The sequence below is a fragment of the Lycorma delicatula genome, chromosome 2, assembly GCF_047948215.1.
Source record: "Lycorma delicatula isolate Av1 chromosome 2, ASM4794821v1, whole genome shotgun sequence".
Taxonomy (NCBI): Eukaryota; Metazoa; Arthropoda; class Insecta; order Hemiptera; family Fulgoridae; genus Lycorma; species Lycorma delicatula.
Window position 1 is genome coordinate 51,036,471 of NC_134456.1, and position 17,608 is coordinate 51,054,078.

Sequence of the window (17,608 nt, forward strand, 5' to 3'; positions counted from 1 at the left end):
AAAAAAAGTGGGCTTTGAATTTAAATGTGGTCGTAAATCCTTGATGATGATGATGAATGTTTGAGACAACCAAAAATCACTACAACCGACAAAATTGTCACAAAAATCCACAATGCTATATTGTGACAGTAGAATGAAGGTAAGTTTGCTGATATTACAGACAGCTCTACAAACTGCATCCACTAAGTTTTACAGGATTTTTTGGATAAGAAAAAGCTTTCCTCTTGATGGGTCCCACATTTGTTAACAGTCAATCAAAAACACATTTGACTGACATTTCTGAAAGAAATTTGACCATCTGCAGGAAAAGTCATGGCTACAGTTTTCTATGATTCTTTGAGACCTCACTCCTGAAAGCGAACCAGATCGGAGTAAGTTAGTAAGTAGCAAAATTGATCTTAACAGTCTTTAATAAATTAAGAAATGTATCTGGGGTATTTATAAGACAAATTGTTGTTACAATTGTCATTTTAAGAGGTATGAGAATAGAATCTTATGCCTACAGTAAACTCAAATTAATTTATACTTGTTACTGCAGTCCAGCTTTGAAGTTTATTTAATAAATGAGGCTCAGGATCACTGCTTCTGTGAAACATTTGAAAATTACAAATTAGAATAGATGAGCAAAAATGTTTAGACGAAGCCTACAGCGAAGGTGATACAAAAGTTGACTTAAAACCTTAATGAAAATGTCTACCAAGGCATTTGCATCAGCGGTCAGACTGATGACAGAGGCCAGACTGATGACTAATATGTAATCAGATTTAGAGGGTCTAAAAGGTGACCTCTGATAAACCCCATTAAGACTAGGAATGGAAGGGGTGGTGCGGTATGCTTCAAAGTGTTTCCACATGCACCACAGTTGGTTCCCAACAATTATCTTCTCTTCCCAAACCTGAAGAAATGGCTCGCTATATGAAGATTCACTTCACATGATGGTCACAGCTTATTTGTAAAGTTAGACAAATTATACTGAGGGTAATAAAAGATCTGAAAGTCATTGTCTAAATGCATCAAATCATATGGTGGCTAAGTTAACCAAACTTTTGAATTTGGATTATTTTACAAAAATCTCTGAAAAATCTTGTGTATTCTTTTATCCAGCCAAAAACCTCCCAAACATCCCTTGCACAGGACAATTAAACACAACCAACAGAGGAAGACCTTATAAAACATTTATTTAACAAATAGATGCATACAGGAAGCTAATAGAAAAATTACCATAGAAATAAAATCTAAGATCCGATCATAGAATATGTACTTAATCATCAATTTGAACTTTTAGGACTGAACCTCTTCAGGATGTGAACCTCTTCAGGTTCACATCTTGTCAAACAGCTTTTGTATATAAAATAAAAGAGACTAAAAATCAAGACCAGAAATAGGTTGGTTCAAATCATCTGTTCCAAAACACTACTGAAAAAGTGGTTAGCATTATCATTTGCTGACCAGCAAATTCTGAGATACAAGACTCAGGCTCAAAACAAGATAATTAGTTTTTGTGTCAATAAACTGAATTAAAAGTAAAAGTTAATATGGCTGAATTTTAATCTACTGAAAACAAGTTTACAAGGGTTATATAGGTTAAATTACATAACAGCATAAGTTACTGCAATACTGATCAGAGACTACAATAGAATAACTAAAAAGAGAATGTAATGTATAACTAATAACACAATCCAATTCTATTCTTTAATTTGATTCAGGCTTGCAACAATGTACAGTGTCCAGTGGAGAGAGAAATAACAGAGTAATTAATTTTGTTTTCCACCAGGTATGTTTTCCACCAAATTCATAAACATAACTAAATTAATCAAAATTTATTTTACAAATAAAAATTCTGAATGCAATTTTCAAGAAAATAGTAAATAATTTTTGAATGTAGTCTGAAGTAACAAAATAAATATCCTACTGCTTTCAGGGATGTGTAGGACATTATATGGATAATAATAATATGAATAAGAGGTATAAGTATTATCAATAATTACTAATAATTAATTAGTAATGACTACAGAATTACTTAAACATCAGAGACATCTTAATAACTAAATTAACTCTATTATAATTAGTAATGATCAGAAGCTTGTTTTACATAATTAGTTGCACACATGTAAAATAAATTTCTCTAAATTGTTTAAGTTATTAATTCATGAAACGCTCATACATTCAGTCAATAAATGATACCAACAGTTGGGAGATTTGAAGTTTTTTTATTTCACTATTAATGAAACTTTTTATATTCATTCTTTATCATCATCCAGACATCAGAAGCTTTAAAATTACAGTTTAATGGTTTGAGAGTTTAATCAAAACTGTCACATAAGTTTTGATTAGACTTTTGATTAACGTCACTAAATGAGCCTAGTTGTTTACTCACAATTTTCATTATCAAAAAATAGCTTATCAAATTATATTTTTTATAATGATGTCTATATGATCCAGTAAGCTTAATTTTTTTTTTTTTAAATTAGAATTAGTAAATAGAATTCCAAATGAAAGTGTGATTAAAATTCAATAACACAATTTTATGAAGTATAAATAGTTTAAAAAAATATAAAATAGAAATAAATATTCTAAAGTTATCATTGTTAATGCACCTAAGTCACATAAGAAAAAATTATTCTTTTAAAGAATTAAAACATTTGCACAGGTAACTAGGTTAATCTCACATAGTCAACATCTGGTAGCCTTGAGCATAACATCTGTTTTCACTAAAAAAAATAATTTATCATCAATATAACAGTTCTAAATGACAAAATACTAAGAATTTTTTTAAAGAGACTTAAGGTTGGCTTTAAAAAATAACAAACTGTAACAAATCATTAAAGAGGCCTATTATTAAAACTTCAGGTGCAACAACAGATACACACTTTGATAAATTAATTTTGATGACAAGACCACATATTTTTTATTAACAAAATTGTTAACAAACTTTATTAACAAACATGTTTCATCTTGATTTTTCTTTAGTAATTCTTTTGTTTATCCATAACCAACAAATAATATAATCAAGATAATAACTATTACTAACTATCCAAGCTTTCATTAGATAAATCCACAATTTTCTAATCAGATAAATGTTTAAATAGTACGAACATAAATAAAATACCCGTAAATAAATGCTAGTAAATACCAGAAATTATAAATATTTGAAACTATATCAATTACCAGAATAAATGATCGCATGAACAACTAAATAAGGTACTTGTCATACAGGTCTGTTCAAACATTTTTATGCACCAACGCAGATATTTAGTGACATGCGGTTGGCAGCATTCTATTCCACATAACCTCATCTATAACCACATGTTCTCAGACTGTTGATATATCATTTAGTTTCTGTGTTATTGTTATTTGAGTCCAACGTGCTAAGTCTTGGTAGCAATTTTTGTAATGTGTGATTTTCAGGAGCAACAATTCAACGTAAACATTTGTGTGAAACTGGGGTAAAGTGTTACAGAAATGGTTAAACTTTGAAACAAGCTTACAGAGATGATGCTCAGGGTCACATCCATTGTTACAAATGGTTTTACAAGTAATGTTACAAATGGATTTAAAAGTAGTCCTCAGTCAATTGAAGATGACCCTCAACCAGGAAGGTATTTGACTGTTACTGATGATGACACCCCGCATTCAGAAAATCAATGATCTGGTGCATTCAAATTGCCGATTGACTGTCAGAGTACTTGCAAAAGAGGTTAGCATCTCAATTGGATCATGCCATGACATTCTGACTGAAAAACTGAACATCCATTGCATTGCAGCAAAGTTTGTTCCTCGTTTGATGACTGAACAGCAAAAGGAATATAAAGTGGTTATTTGTCAGCAACTTCTTGAACAAGACGATAACACATTCATGCAAAGAATAATAAAGGGAGATGAAAGCCGGGTTTACGGCTACAACGTTGAGACAAACATTTAATCGTTAAAATAGATTGGCAAGGGATTTCCACACCCTGAGAAAGCACGTCAGTCTCAACCCAATATCAAAGCGATGCTCTGTGTTTTTCTCGATTTTAATGGAACTGTGCATTTTGAATTCTTCCCTCAAGGTGAAACAGTGAACAGTGAGTGTGTACTATCAAAGCGTTTTACAACGGTTACATGAAAAATCCACAAAAAGAGACTGGTCTTGTGAGAGATGTGGCAAGACAACTCATGGTTCCTTCACCACAACAATGCTCTTGCACACTCAGCTTTGTTAACTCATCAGTTTTGTGCCAAAAATTAGATGACTTTCCTCCTTCAGCCACCCTATTCACCAGACCTGGTCCTAGTGACTTTTTCTTATTTTTGAAAATTAGAATCAGTGATGAAAGAAAAATTTTTTGAGACTATTAATGATATTAAAGCTAATTCGTCACGGACCTTAAAGGCCACTTCAAGTGAAGCTGTACAGGACTGCTTGTGAAGTGGACACATCGCTGGGAAAAGTGTGTGAGTAAGGGAGGAAAGTACTTTGAAGGGAACAAGGACCAATAATCTGTAAAATTAATAATAAAGATTAGAAAAATAGAGTTTGATTATTTTCTGAACACATCTCATGTCTGTAAAGTTTTTGAGTACAGCAAAACATTCACATGCCAAAATATATAAATATACAATGTTTATATAATATACGTTACAATATACTATATAGTGTACCATTTTTCAACTCATCATTTTCAAAATGCTGCATCGCTAACCATTTCTTCATTTTCAAGAAAAGGTGAGCCAAATAAAGGCTGCATAGAAGACAGTTAAACAACTCCATTTAAAACTGTCGATTTGGTGTTGAGTGCCGTACTGCAGCATGCGAACGATCATTGTCATAAAGAAAAGCTACGCCTAAACTAAGCATGCCAAGTTGTTTGTTTTGTATGGCCCTTCTCAGTTCCTTTAATGTCTCACAGTAAGTTACAGCATTAATTGACTTGCCTCTTTCCAAAAAATCAACCAAGATCACGCCTTTATGGCCAATAAACCTTTACAGTCACCCAAATGGTGTTTTATGACAAGGGTATCCAAAAACTTATTTACAGCTAAGACAAAAGCCTTAATTTGGACAGTAATTATGTAAAAAAGTAGTTTTACAATGTACCTATAGATGTATATAATATGTTTTTTTTATCAATTGGTGTTTTTTTAAAAAACAAATCAAAAGTTACTTTCCAAGCAGCCTTCATACTATTCATTATCTTGCCATGGTAGATATAAGAAATTAGAAAGTTATAACTAGTTTATTCACATTAATGATTTCTTTTTAAATTTTAACAATATTTTAATATTATACATTTTAATTTATAACTGTGTAATTAATAAAATTTGTTTGTTTATGACATAGTAACACTCCAAAAATGCTACAGATAGGTGAGTGTTCTTACCTATTATTTTAAGTGTATCTGGTATATTTGTTTTTTTTTAAATTAAAGTATAGTTCTCCCAGAACCTTCATAATCTACTCTAATTGTGAGAATAATGGAAAAATTCATATAAAGTTCTACAATGCTTAGTTTGTTAAGTTACAGCTAGTGTAAGATTTTGGTTGGATTTCAACTACACTGGTGAAATGAGGGCATACTGATATTTTTAGGATATTATTTGACAATTTCTTATAGTTTTTGACTTGAAAAATCAAATAAAATAGATCCCAGAACTGTATCTGCAGTTAGTTTTTGAGAAATCTGAAGTTAAAACCAATAAATTAGAGTAAAGAATCCTGTTATTTATGTTTGATGTACAATAACTTTGTTAAATGGATAATAGATAAAACTCTAAAAAAATTGTAACAAATTTAATTCTGAGCAAAATGATGTAAGATAAGGTGAATATAACAAAGAAAAGTTAGAAAAATTTGAAGACCAAAGTATATTACACACACACCAGATTATAAATGTTCAAAAACGAGTCTGCCATTTTCAACATATTCTGGGCATGCTTCTGTTATGGTTTTATTGCTCTTTTTCATAACAGCTGCATTCATAATACAAACAAGTAATTTCTCAAGAGAATGTATTTTGACTTTGTATACAAATTCTTCATCCATCCCCAGATGCAAAAATCTAAAGATGTTAGATCAAACGATCTTGGTGGCCAGGTTTGTAGACCTCCATGACCGGCAGGGGTAGCCCTTAAATCTTCTGTGGGAAGGCCACTGTGCTGGGAATATACTTTATACCTCAACACTAGAGGAACATCTTCAAGCAGCTGTAGCAATTCTTCTTGAAGAAAGTGCAAGTAGACCTCTCAGCATTTAAGCAGCCAGTAATATGAACAGTCCAAACAGCTGATTGTGAAGGTCCCACCAAACACTGACGCTAAACCTGTGTTGAAAATTGCCTTCCATTGTTTCTGAAGATTTACTTCTGTCCGTGTATGCTTAATGCTCAAGTTGTTGACGCCATCCCAAGTGACATTTGCCTTGTCTGAAAAAAACATAATCGTAGAGTTGTTGATTTGTATTCCACCAGCTGCAGAATGTCAAGTGAAGCAAACAGTCCCCTGGGTGTAGATGATGAATAGGCTTTTTATCATAAGGATAACACTTGTTTTGTTTAATTGTCCTCTAAACTATTGAATATGAAACTCTTGGTCTGCTTAGAAAGATGTGTGCTGATACCTTAAGTTATTGATGACAATAATTTCAACATTCCTGTTGAACAGATCGCTCATAGCTGGTACAAACAGTAGAAAGTGAAATTTTCCTTAAGATTGAGAAAAGTTGCATTAATTGTTTTGGGACCTTGAATCTTGCGATTCTAAAAATGTATTTCACATTCTACTGTAGCAGCTGTAGCATTACCATTACACATCGAAAATGAATACCATATCACATTATTCCTCTGTTGTAAATAAGTATGACAAGCATATTGAAACTAAAATTCACAGAAAACCTTCACTAACGACAACACAGTTTACAGTACGGATATACTTAATGTACATTACAGAATGATTTAAATACTAATACAGTATTGCGCATTGTTGATTAGCTGTTATTAAATTATTGCGAACTTTGAATTTTTTTTCTTGATGCCAAAAAACACTTTCACATTGTCGCCCGGAACAAATAAATTAAAAAAAAATATTTAAAACAAAGAAAAAAAATTAAAATATTAAAAATACTGAAATTATAACTAATAACACAGATAAAATATCACTAAAAACGTACAACTAATATCACACTCTGAATCATAACAATAAGATAAATTTATTTAAAAAGAAAAACAGATATACAAAAGGATATAAAAGATTTGACAACAAAGTCCATGAGGATTGTAAAGGACCCTTTCACAGATAACAAAAATTACATTTCTAAACTTTAAACTGTAATGATTAAAATAAAATATAAACACTTTTGCTCAACACAAATACAAGAACTTTATAAATATTATGTTTTATGAACATATTTGTACTCCATAGGAATAACAACACCTGACCTAACCCTTTCGTATCATTGCCTAGGATACGATGAATGTAAATTGATAGTTTAAATTTGCAATATAAGGCTGCATAACATATGCAATCTACAAGGATGTAGCGCACAGTTAAACAGCAGTCGCATCTTATGCATATAGCTCTTGTATGTCCTCTCCACAATCAGTAGTTCTCTTGGCAAAGTTTTCTGTAGGGGTCCCATGGCAGCATAGTTCCTTTAATATGTCAAAGTTTGTTATCTACTGTAGCCATCCAGTCACCTTACCACTTTGCTTGAAGACTGTGTTTTATATAATTAAAGTCAGATGTAGTAACACGAGTAGTAAAAGACTTTTGAATACATCAGTTTTTAGCAGCAAAATCTGCACATTCATTACCCAGAATTCCCACATGGCTAGAGATCCAGCAGAAACTCACTTGTGTATTGCAATGGTTCAACTCAGCGATTGCATGAAGATTTGATTGATGAGAGAATGTCGGAATAAAAATTTTCTAAAGCATGGAGTCTCTATAAATAAGGGATATGAAGGTAGAGTAAATTTTGTTTTTACAAATTTTTCACATCATCAAGAAAATAATTTGGTTTTTGTTTACATTAAATAAGTAATTTTCTGACAAATGTAGTAGTAATGTACAGTTTCTAAATAAAATTTGATTTTTTTAACTTTTCTTTGTTTTATTCAATGTATCTCTTACACCATTTTGTTCAGAATTAAATTCTGTACACATTTTTTTTAATAGTTTTATGTGTTTATTACCAATTTAACAAAATTATTTTACATCAAACACATACAAAAGGGGTGTTTTACCCCCAATTTATTGGTTTTCACCCCAGATTTCTCAAAATCTACTGCAGGTACTGTTCTCAATTCTATTTTATTCAATTTATCTGGTCAAGAACCATAAGAAAGCACTAATTTTGCTCCTAAATTAATGTCCTAAAAATTTCAGTGTGATCTTATTTCACCAGGGTAGCTGAAATCTGAGCAAAATCTTTAACTAGCCGTAACTCGTAAACGAAGCATTTTAGGACATGTGTATATATGAATTTTTTCTATTATTTTAACGGGTAGATTAGGTTATGAAAGTCCTGGAGAACTTCTTGATACATCTGTATAAATTTCCAGAAGAGGCCTGTCGTTAAATACTTTACTGCAGTCAATCATTTGCTTTCCTCCTTTATTATTTAAACTAAACATGTTAAGATAATATCAAGGATTGAAATTCATACTTTCAGATTCACCTAACTTCTTATGTTGCGTAATTCAATTCTACTTATAAATCTGTTAAAACTAATATTTGCTGATGTCTAAAACACCAACAATGCTGTTGCAGATAATATTGATTCATTAAGAGATAAAGCTGATTGTTTTGGTACTTAATCTAACTTGTTATAATTTTTTTATAATTTGAATAGTTTTTCACAAGATCTCATTTTCTTTGACAGCATCCATGTAGGACTATTCAGTGCTTTCAAATTCTTGTCCTTGGTTTTTTGTAACCTATAGTTGAATGTAATAATCTATGCTGAAGCTAGTTCAATTACTTTCATAGTTAATCATGTAACTTTTAAAATGTAATGTTTTACTTCTAAAGTAAACCCCTTCCTAGGATTTGTTGATTTTCTTTTGCTTTTTTTCTGTAATTACATTACCAAAAACAAATATAGCAACCGTGAAGATAAATTAATTACCCTAATTTTCCTAGGAATTTATTCAATAACAATTTATAATTATGATTATGAACTGGCATAAAGTAGTAAAATAATAATTTTGAAGGCTAGTTACTAACTGCAAATTCCCCATTCCTCTGTTCATGACGTTGTTCATTAATGGCTCCAACCGCACATTAAACCAGATGATTGTCACCTATAATATCAGTTTGCTGCAGAGGTAATATACCATGTCAAAAACAATTCTAATTATTTTGATACTTTATTATTTAGTGATGAGGCAACCTTTCAAATGTGCAGGAAAGTTAACAGACACAACTGTCAAATTTGGGGTGCTGAAAACCCCCATACAATAATCTAAAATGATAGGGACATACAGAAAGTCAATGTCTGGTTAGAACTGCACAAAAATGGCGTCATCAGTCCATTTCATTTTTCATGGAGCCCACTGTAACAGGACACATGTGCCTCAACATGCTTGAGAACTTTACTGTTCTCAAAAAAAAGAATCCTGCAGGCTTCTTTTTCCAATAATATGATGCTCCACCACACTTTCATTGAGATGTTAACATGTTCTTGAACAACTCTTTAACTGGATGTTGGATCAAACAAGGAGGTTCAAATGCATGGCCCACCTAGATCTCCAGATACCACTCCTTTTGACTTTTTTGCTCTGAGATTTATTAAAATTTGTGTGTACCACAGAAAAGTTCAAGATTTGTAAAACAGAATTGTTGAAGCTGTTAGTCTAATAATGCTGCAGATGCTCTTAAATAACTGGCAAGAATTAGATTATCGTTTAGACATCTGCCAAGCTAGAAAAGGTACACACATTGAATCTGACTAACTAAACTTGGTGAATTGCTGTGTTTATTAAAAAAAATTATTCAATTATATTAACTGGTTCTCTTAAAATAAGCTGTTATTTTTGGAGACCTTTAATCCAGACACCTTGTATATATATGTAAAGTAACTATGTGTAGTTAATTACATAAGCAAGCAAGGAAAAAAAATTGTATACTTTTAACAATCTTAAACCTCCTGAAAAAGTTACACATATTAGAAAAATAATATATTTTGGTATAAAATACAATAAAAATAAAATGATTAAACCAGCATTGGAATTCAACAACATTCAGTCAGAAGGAAAAGGCAAGTTTTCTGCAACAATAGTTCTGAATTAAAAAGTCTGCTCAACACATAATTATTAGAAAAACAATTATAAAACAATAATTTCTTAACTTAATAATTTTGTTCTCTTTTCTTAAATCTAGCTATCCAAATTGTGTTTTAACAAATCAATCAAACATAAAAATTAGTAGAGCCCATTTCTGATGCTGAGCAACATAATTATCTTAGAAAATTTTTACCGAACTCAAACTAATTACAACAAATGATTAACAAGCAAATAAAGGATATTTAGTAAATATTTACAATAATAATTGTAAGACAACATATTATGAATAAAACAAATAAAACTACAGTGTTAGTCAGAATTTCTCACAGCTTTGAAATTATTCACTAAATAAAATGTTTAGCTCATAACTGAGTAAATGTGGTATGGAAGCTACACCACTGTCAATTTATATTTGATATACCATTAACTACACCCCCTCTTCATTTATACATTTTTACAAACCAATGTAAATTGAATAAATGTATATTCGATTTAAACTTTCCAGACCATATACACTGATATACTATAACGTATTAGAATTCACTCTATTAAAAAAATAAAAAAACAGTTCCATTCATAAGTTACAATCTAATAAAAAATAAGAAATGTAATTTTAAAAAAATTACTTTTTCACTGGCAACAATTTCTTTATTAATTTTTTCAAGTTTTGATTCATTTTCACTCAAATTCTTCTTCAATTTCTCAGTTTCCAATTCTGCTCTGCGCAATTTTTCCTCAGTTTCCTGTAACTAAAATTAAACATAATTATAAAATAAACACTAAAAAATTTTTAATTTAAGCAAATAATATATAATCTTTTGTTTCTATTCATTTCAGTGTAATATGCAACTATCAGAAGTTCAATTACAATATATAAAAAAACATGAATAAACACAAATAAGAAAACAAGAATACTAACAAAATTTAAAATTAAATTAACTCTATAACTGATGTTCATGAATTTAACAGATGATTTACACACACTCATCAAAACAAACAATTTGCGTGCATCCATACAGTCTCATGCACAACTACTCATGAGCAGATAATACAGACAGTACTGATAGTAAATATCAAATACACATATCTACATTTAACAAATACATTTTTTTAACTAATAAATTAATGCATACATTTTTCTAACCTGATAATCCATAACAAATTAGTAAATATCCCATGAAATATTTCTTCAATTAACTTAAGTACAGTCATCTTCATTAAAATACAGTAACAAAATTTCACCATTGGTAAAAAAAAAAAAAAAGGATGAAAGAATAATTCTCTGAGTATGATAAAATGAATGGATTTTTATACAATTAATGTCTCGAAAACACTCACTGAAAACCATGAATGAAACCAAAATTTCATAAAATAATTTAAAAAGTAAACTTGTACATGAAAAACATATAACATTAAAAAAAAATTAAATCAGACAATACCAGTACTTATAAAAAATAATAATACTAGTACTACTAATTAATATAATTACTACAATACTTTAAATGTATGTATATTTTATCTTTACATTGTCCAGCATTCAATCTTTTTAAGCTTAACTTATTTTACCTAATTTTAAAATGAGATCGCTTCTCACTTAATCTGCTGTCACAGTGAATTTCACAAATTTTGGCCCTATACAAGTGTCTTTACAATAAGTAAATAAAAAAAGAAAATGAAAGATTACTTCCCTACACTTTCTCTATTTCTTTCTTTAATTAATTAAAACTCTTCTTTCTTTTATTTTTCTTAAAACTGTTAATATTTAAACAGACTGGAATAAGGATGGAAAAATAAACAAAGTATTTCACCATTAAGACAAGAGATAATTTCAGATATATGTTTCATAATTCATACGCCCCGTAAGATACATTCATTCTTATATTTCAAATTTAACTGAAACTGAATTTTTACACATAATTAAAACCTAAACATAGTTCTAACACACAGCTTTAAATGTAGTTCTCAATGAATTATTCAAATACCAATTACAAAACCAAGTTTTTATACCTTAGATTTCATAGAGGGATATAAAGTCCTGTTTGCCTTAACCCAATAAACATCACACCATAATCATTATTAGTTGAGCCATTCTTGCAATCTTAAATGAAAAAAAAATCTACTGTAAAAACCTACAGGCTGAGCTACAATCCCACTGAGCACTGAGAAAGCAACTGCTCGACTGGTCACTACCCTCAATTTACAAAACGAGTCAATATGGTGATGTTCCAATTCCTGTGCATTTTTCCGCTTCTACTTAGGAAGAAACTAATTCACTGACTGCAATGTAGAAGCATTTACAGATATAGGAGTGTAACATCATCAGCATCTTCTCCAAAAAGCACGAATTTGTTTCTTTTATAATCTAACAGTAGCCTGCCATGCGACACATGCTATAAGCTGATGAAATAATTAAAAGTAAAAAGCAAAGAAAGTACTGTAACTACTATTCTTATGTTCTAGTTTAACTTAAGGAAGAAACAAAATAACCATTTAAAAAGGATAAAAGAAGTAAACGCGGAAACAATAAATAGCTTTTTAGTATTTATTACAAATTCCAAAATATTGAATACCCATTTTATATATATATATATATATATATATATTCTGCATAATTAATAAACCTGATATCAAAGACCATTAAGAGTGGTGAAGGACCTGAAAATTGTTTTAAAAGAAAATATTTGGAACTTTTTTATGAAACAATGAATTAATAATTTTATTTTTAATATTTTTTCTTCATTTTTTTATTTTTGTTCATCGTTTATTACTAACTTTTTTTATAGTCATGTTTTATTTTGTGGTTTCCATGTCAGTACAGTTAATTTAAATATAACAGTGTTTATTTAAAATGACTTTCTGAAAGTTGGAGATTTGTATATGTAAACATTGTTTTTATTATTATTACTATAGAGATCATCAATCTTAACTGGCTAGTAATAAATTGTTCATTTGGTCAATCAATCAAACTCTTTCTCATACACCATTAAGTTTCAATTTTTTCATTTTATTTTCTAGAGAAAAAGCATCTACTTTACATTATTTTCTTTCCTTCACATCAATGTATACCCAGCATCAATCACACAAATAAGAAAAATTGTTAAGATTTTTTTTTTTTTAAACTGTTGCAGCCATTCCGGAGTTTCAGGCACTGAAATAAACATACTAACAGTCACTCAATGGATTTGTCCTCTGCTTACAGGAAGGTAAATAAGACAAAAAAAAAGAACCTAAAATGTTTTGGATCTATTTGATCAAAAAAGAATTAATAACAAAAAATCTTAAATTAATAACAATTCAAACATTAAAAATTTTTAACATTAAAAATTAAGAATAACAAAAAGTCCCCTATCCCAATTAACTCAATTAGAGTTGAATAAAATAACTACTCCCCATACCCTGAAACAGGATACTTCACTAAAAAAAAGATTTAATAAAAATAGACTGCAACAGTAACAAATTTTTAGTTTTATAAATCTACAATTATTAGGTAGATTACTTAAATTTTGTGGCGTTATATTTTTAAATGGTATTATTATTATCCATTGTTAGGTCAAAAATTTATTTTTGCAAAGGTAAAAAATAGACATGAGTAAAATTTTCCCAAACAAACTCCCTTTATGATAACTACTTCATCATTTTTTCAAATAAATTTATTAGAATACAATCCATATACCTAATACACTAACTATCAGATATAATTTCCTAACTATATTGGTTAATGCATTTCTGAGGATTTCTAAGAAAGCACAAAACAGATGCTTTGAATTTGTCAATATACAATTAGAATTGATACCCATGTATCTAAATACAGATCTACCTAATGGTTGATGATACCTGATATTTTCATGTCATAAAAGGAATCTGAATGACAGATTAGTATTTCTTAAATATTACACAAGACACTCATAAGAATAGTATGGTCATTTCCAACAATAAAAAGGTTACATGCCAAACTTACTAGAGAAAGTAAGGAATAAAGTGATTTCCCATTTCCTGGGCACAAACACAAATATTGCTGACTACTGAGTCTTCCTATCTTCAGATACCTAACTGCAGATTACCGCAGAGCAAGGGCTAGGTACTTTCATCGCATTAGGTCCTCCAAGCATAATTCCTGGTGCTCCTTCATTCAGGAGAAAGGGAATAGACACCCTTGGGGCGTTGTGTCTAGAGCCCTTGGACATAAGCGCAGGAAAGATGTCTTCTTGTCAGCTTTATCAACCCACAAAGGTGTGGTAATTGATAAGGACAGTGTCCTTAATATTTTGCTGAATGATTTGCTCCTGGATGACACTATGGTGGGTGAGGTTTCATACCACCAGCGTGTCAGGTGGGAAGTCACGATTTTCGAAACCGACTTACAATCTTCTGAGATTACTGAAGTGGAAGAGGGCCAGGTGATCTGTATTATGGCACAGTACAAGGCCATATGATTATATCACAGTGGAGCTCCTAGTCCGAGAATATACCTCCTCTAACTATAATATATAATAGGTTGCTCTTCGCTGGCCACTTTCTGGTGTGTTGGAAGCGTGGCGACTTGGTGTTGTTGTTCGAAGGTGGTGGCAAAGATCCTACTGTTAGTTCTTCTTACCATCCACTAACACTCTTCCATGATTAGCAAGGTTTTGAGAAGGTCCTATATTTGCCTATTAATGTTCAATTAAGACTGGCCACTGAAATGAACTAGAAGTGCTCTCAAGTTATTTCGCCACCGGACAGTTTCCCTGCGTGATGGCGGCTCGGAGATTCATAAGACCTTAACTAAATAAAGGATGCCCTCAGGACAGTGTTTTGAGTCTCCTTCTTTGGATCATAGAATTCAATTCGATGTTGCGTTTTAAGGTTTCCATGTGGTTGTCATGTCATCGCTTACGCTGACAATGCACTGCTACTGATTGAAGGAGATTCGCGTGACGATTAAGAGTTCCGTTCCGAGCTGCTCGTGCTTGTGAGACACTCAGACTGTGAAGTCTTCAACATAAGATACATTTTCAGCCCAGAGAAAACCACAATGATGTCGCTTAAAGGCCGATTGGCTGCTTTCCAACGAATCTGGGTTCGGATGGCTGGTCTCTCCATTCAGAACATTACGACTCAAAAACATCTGGGTGTTATCCTAAACGAACATCTACAGTATGTAACAAAAAAGGCCACTGATGCTTTTTATAGAATCCGTAGATTCATTCATCCCAATTGGGGGTTGAATTACAGTACAATGCATATCCTTTACAAAGGTGTCAGTGAAGCTATTATTCTGTGTGCTGCACCTGTCTGGGCTAACCGCATAGCTTTTAGGTATTGCATGGACATTTTGCTATGGGCCCAGTAACTCCTCTTGCTGGCTGTTATAGGCGGTTACAGAATAGTTTTGCGGGAGGCAGTCTGTGTTATAGCTGGAGTCAGACCAAAAGATATCTTGGCTAATGAGCATAAGGAACACTACATTTCAAGGTAAATAACCTATTGACATCTGAACAAAAGCAGGTGATTAAAGACCAGGGACTTGCGTCTTAGTAGGTCAGGTGGGACGATTCCTCTGCAGGTCGCTACATGCATGGTATATATTTCCTATAGTGTCTAATTTAGGTGTGATTTGATGGGTCTCCCCCATTTGGTATATCACACAATTTCTCTTCGGGCATGGTTCCTTTCAGGCGAGTTTGGCTAGGTTTCATTTGGTGGATTCAAGTCAATATCCGGATTGTAAAACTGATAATACAATGGACCATGTCCTCTATGTCTGTCCCTGATACAAGGTCAAACGTTCACGAGCTGTAAGGAACTTGAGAGAATACATTCCTTTCTGGATCTCTGTAACAACTGGATGATCCGCAAGGAGTGGTCTGTAGTGGCTGGTATTCTTCACTGCCTTGCAGTGTGTAGGTCTGCAGAGGGAGTTTAATTGAGATACTCAATCGTGGTAGGATTCCGGGTGGCTAGGGTTCCGGCTTAGGCATTGGATTAGTTGGAGGTAGGTGCATTGTCATCATGCCATGGTTATTTTGGTATTGTTTGTGATTCGATTTAGGGCTCCTGTAGGTGGGGGTGGCTGTGCTGCTGGGATATGGCACCCATGCAACTGGGGATGTGGCTTCCCTCCGCCGGTGGCGGTCTTGAATATGACTTGGTAATGTCATGCAAGATACCATGATGGGACTGGGTTGGGGTGCGAGGTTTGTTTCCCTGCACCCACACCGCGGACCGGAATGAGGTTGCATTCCCCTTGTTAGGTGACCTAAATTGGTTGACTTAATTGGGTGTAGGTCTGAATTTCTATGTGGCGTAAAACATAATTTTGATTGGTATGAGTGTAGCACTGATTTAACTTTAAACTCATTCATTCTTTGAGGCAGTCACAGTAACGAACGATGTTGTCAAATCTTTATTAGGCACGGGGTTTGTGCTTCTGCGGTTTCAGCCAGTCAGTTTCAGGAAATCATGTTAGGTTGGATGTGAAGATGTTTGTTTGAGGCCTACATGAATGCAAAATTTGATTTGTATTTTACTGATGCAAATGTCTGCTGAGGCATTTACATCAGTGGCATCCCAATCAAGGCCTGGCTGATGACTCACAGATGTAATCAGTCATCACTAACTGATTACATCTCACAGATGTAATCAGTTAGAGGGTCATAAGATGACCTCCGGTAAAGCCCCCTCAGAGCTTGGAACAGAGGGGGTGGTGTGGCGACCGGTAACATCACAAGGTGGGTGTCTTTCCCCTACAGGGTTGGAATACCATCAGCAAGTGAGGTGTGAAGCTGCTGAGTTTCACAAGGGTGTAGTCTCCTACTGAAGCCAAGGTGCATCAAGCTGTCTGTAATCTAGGTAGAGGTAACACTCCTGGCTTTGATGTGATAACAGCGGAGCTCCTTGTTTGCTCAGAGGGGTAAGTGTGAGAATTATCACACAGGTTTTTAATAAATTCTTGTTTGGAGGATGATGCTTCCCAGTGTATTGGAAGAAGAGGATTGTGAAATTATTATTTAAAGGTGGCGACAAGGATTAATTCATCATATAGACCCTTGACATTTCTGCTGCTTATTGTAAGGTCTTTGAAAAGATTCTGTACCTTTGTATAAACGAGAGGTAGACCTCGTGCGGTTTACTAATGTATAATCAGTATGGGTTTTGTCCTGGAAAGGATACTGAGGACATCATATTTTGTGTGCTGAGTGTGGGTAATGTCCAGTCAGAGATATATGTCCTGAAAATTTTCCTGTACATTTCTGGGGCACTTAATAACCTATAGTGGCTTTCTGCTAAATACCAATTCTTTGTGTTTATGTTGAGTTTTATTGTTATTTTGTTACTTTTTTCTGGATTATGTTATGTTGCATTAT

At 32.4% G+C, this 17,608-nt stretch overlaps 1 protein-coding gene across 1 annotated transcript in view; it reads right to left on the reverse strand.

The window, feature by feature from the left end:
- Window positions 1–17,608, reverse strand: part of LOC142318788 (uncharacterized) — a 324,097-nt gene that overhangs the window by 292,363 nt on the left and 14,126 nt on the right. Inside the window, exon 4 of the mRNA XM_075355258.1 lies at window positions 10,889–11,011. Coding sequence (XP_075211373.1) covers window positions 10,889–11,011 — 123 coding nt within the window. The remainder of the gene's footprint in view (window positions 1–10,888; window positions 11,012–17,608) is intronic.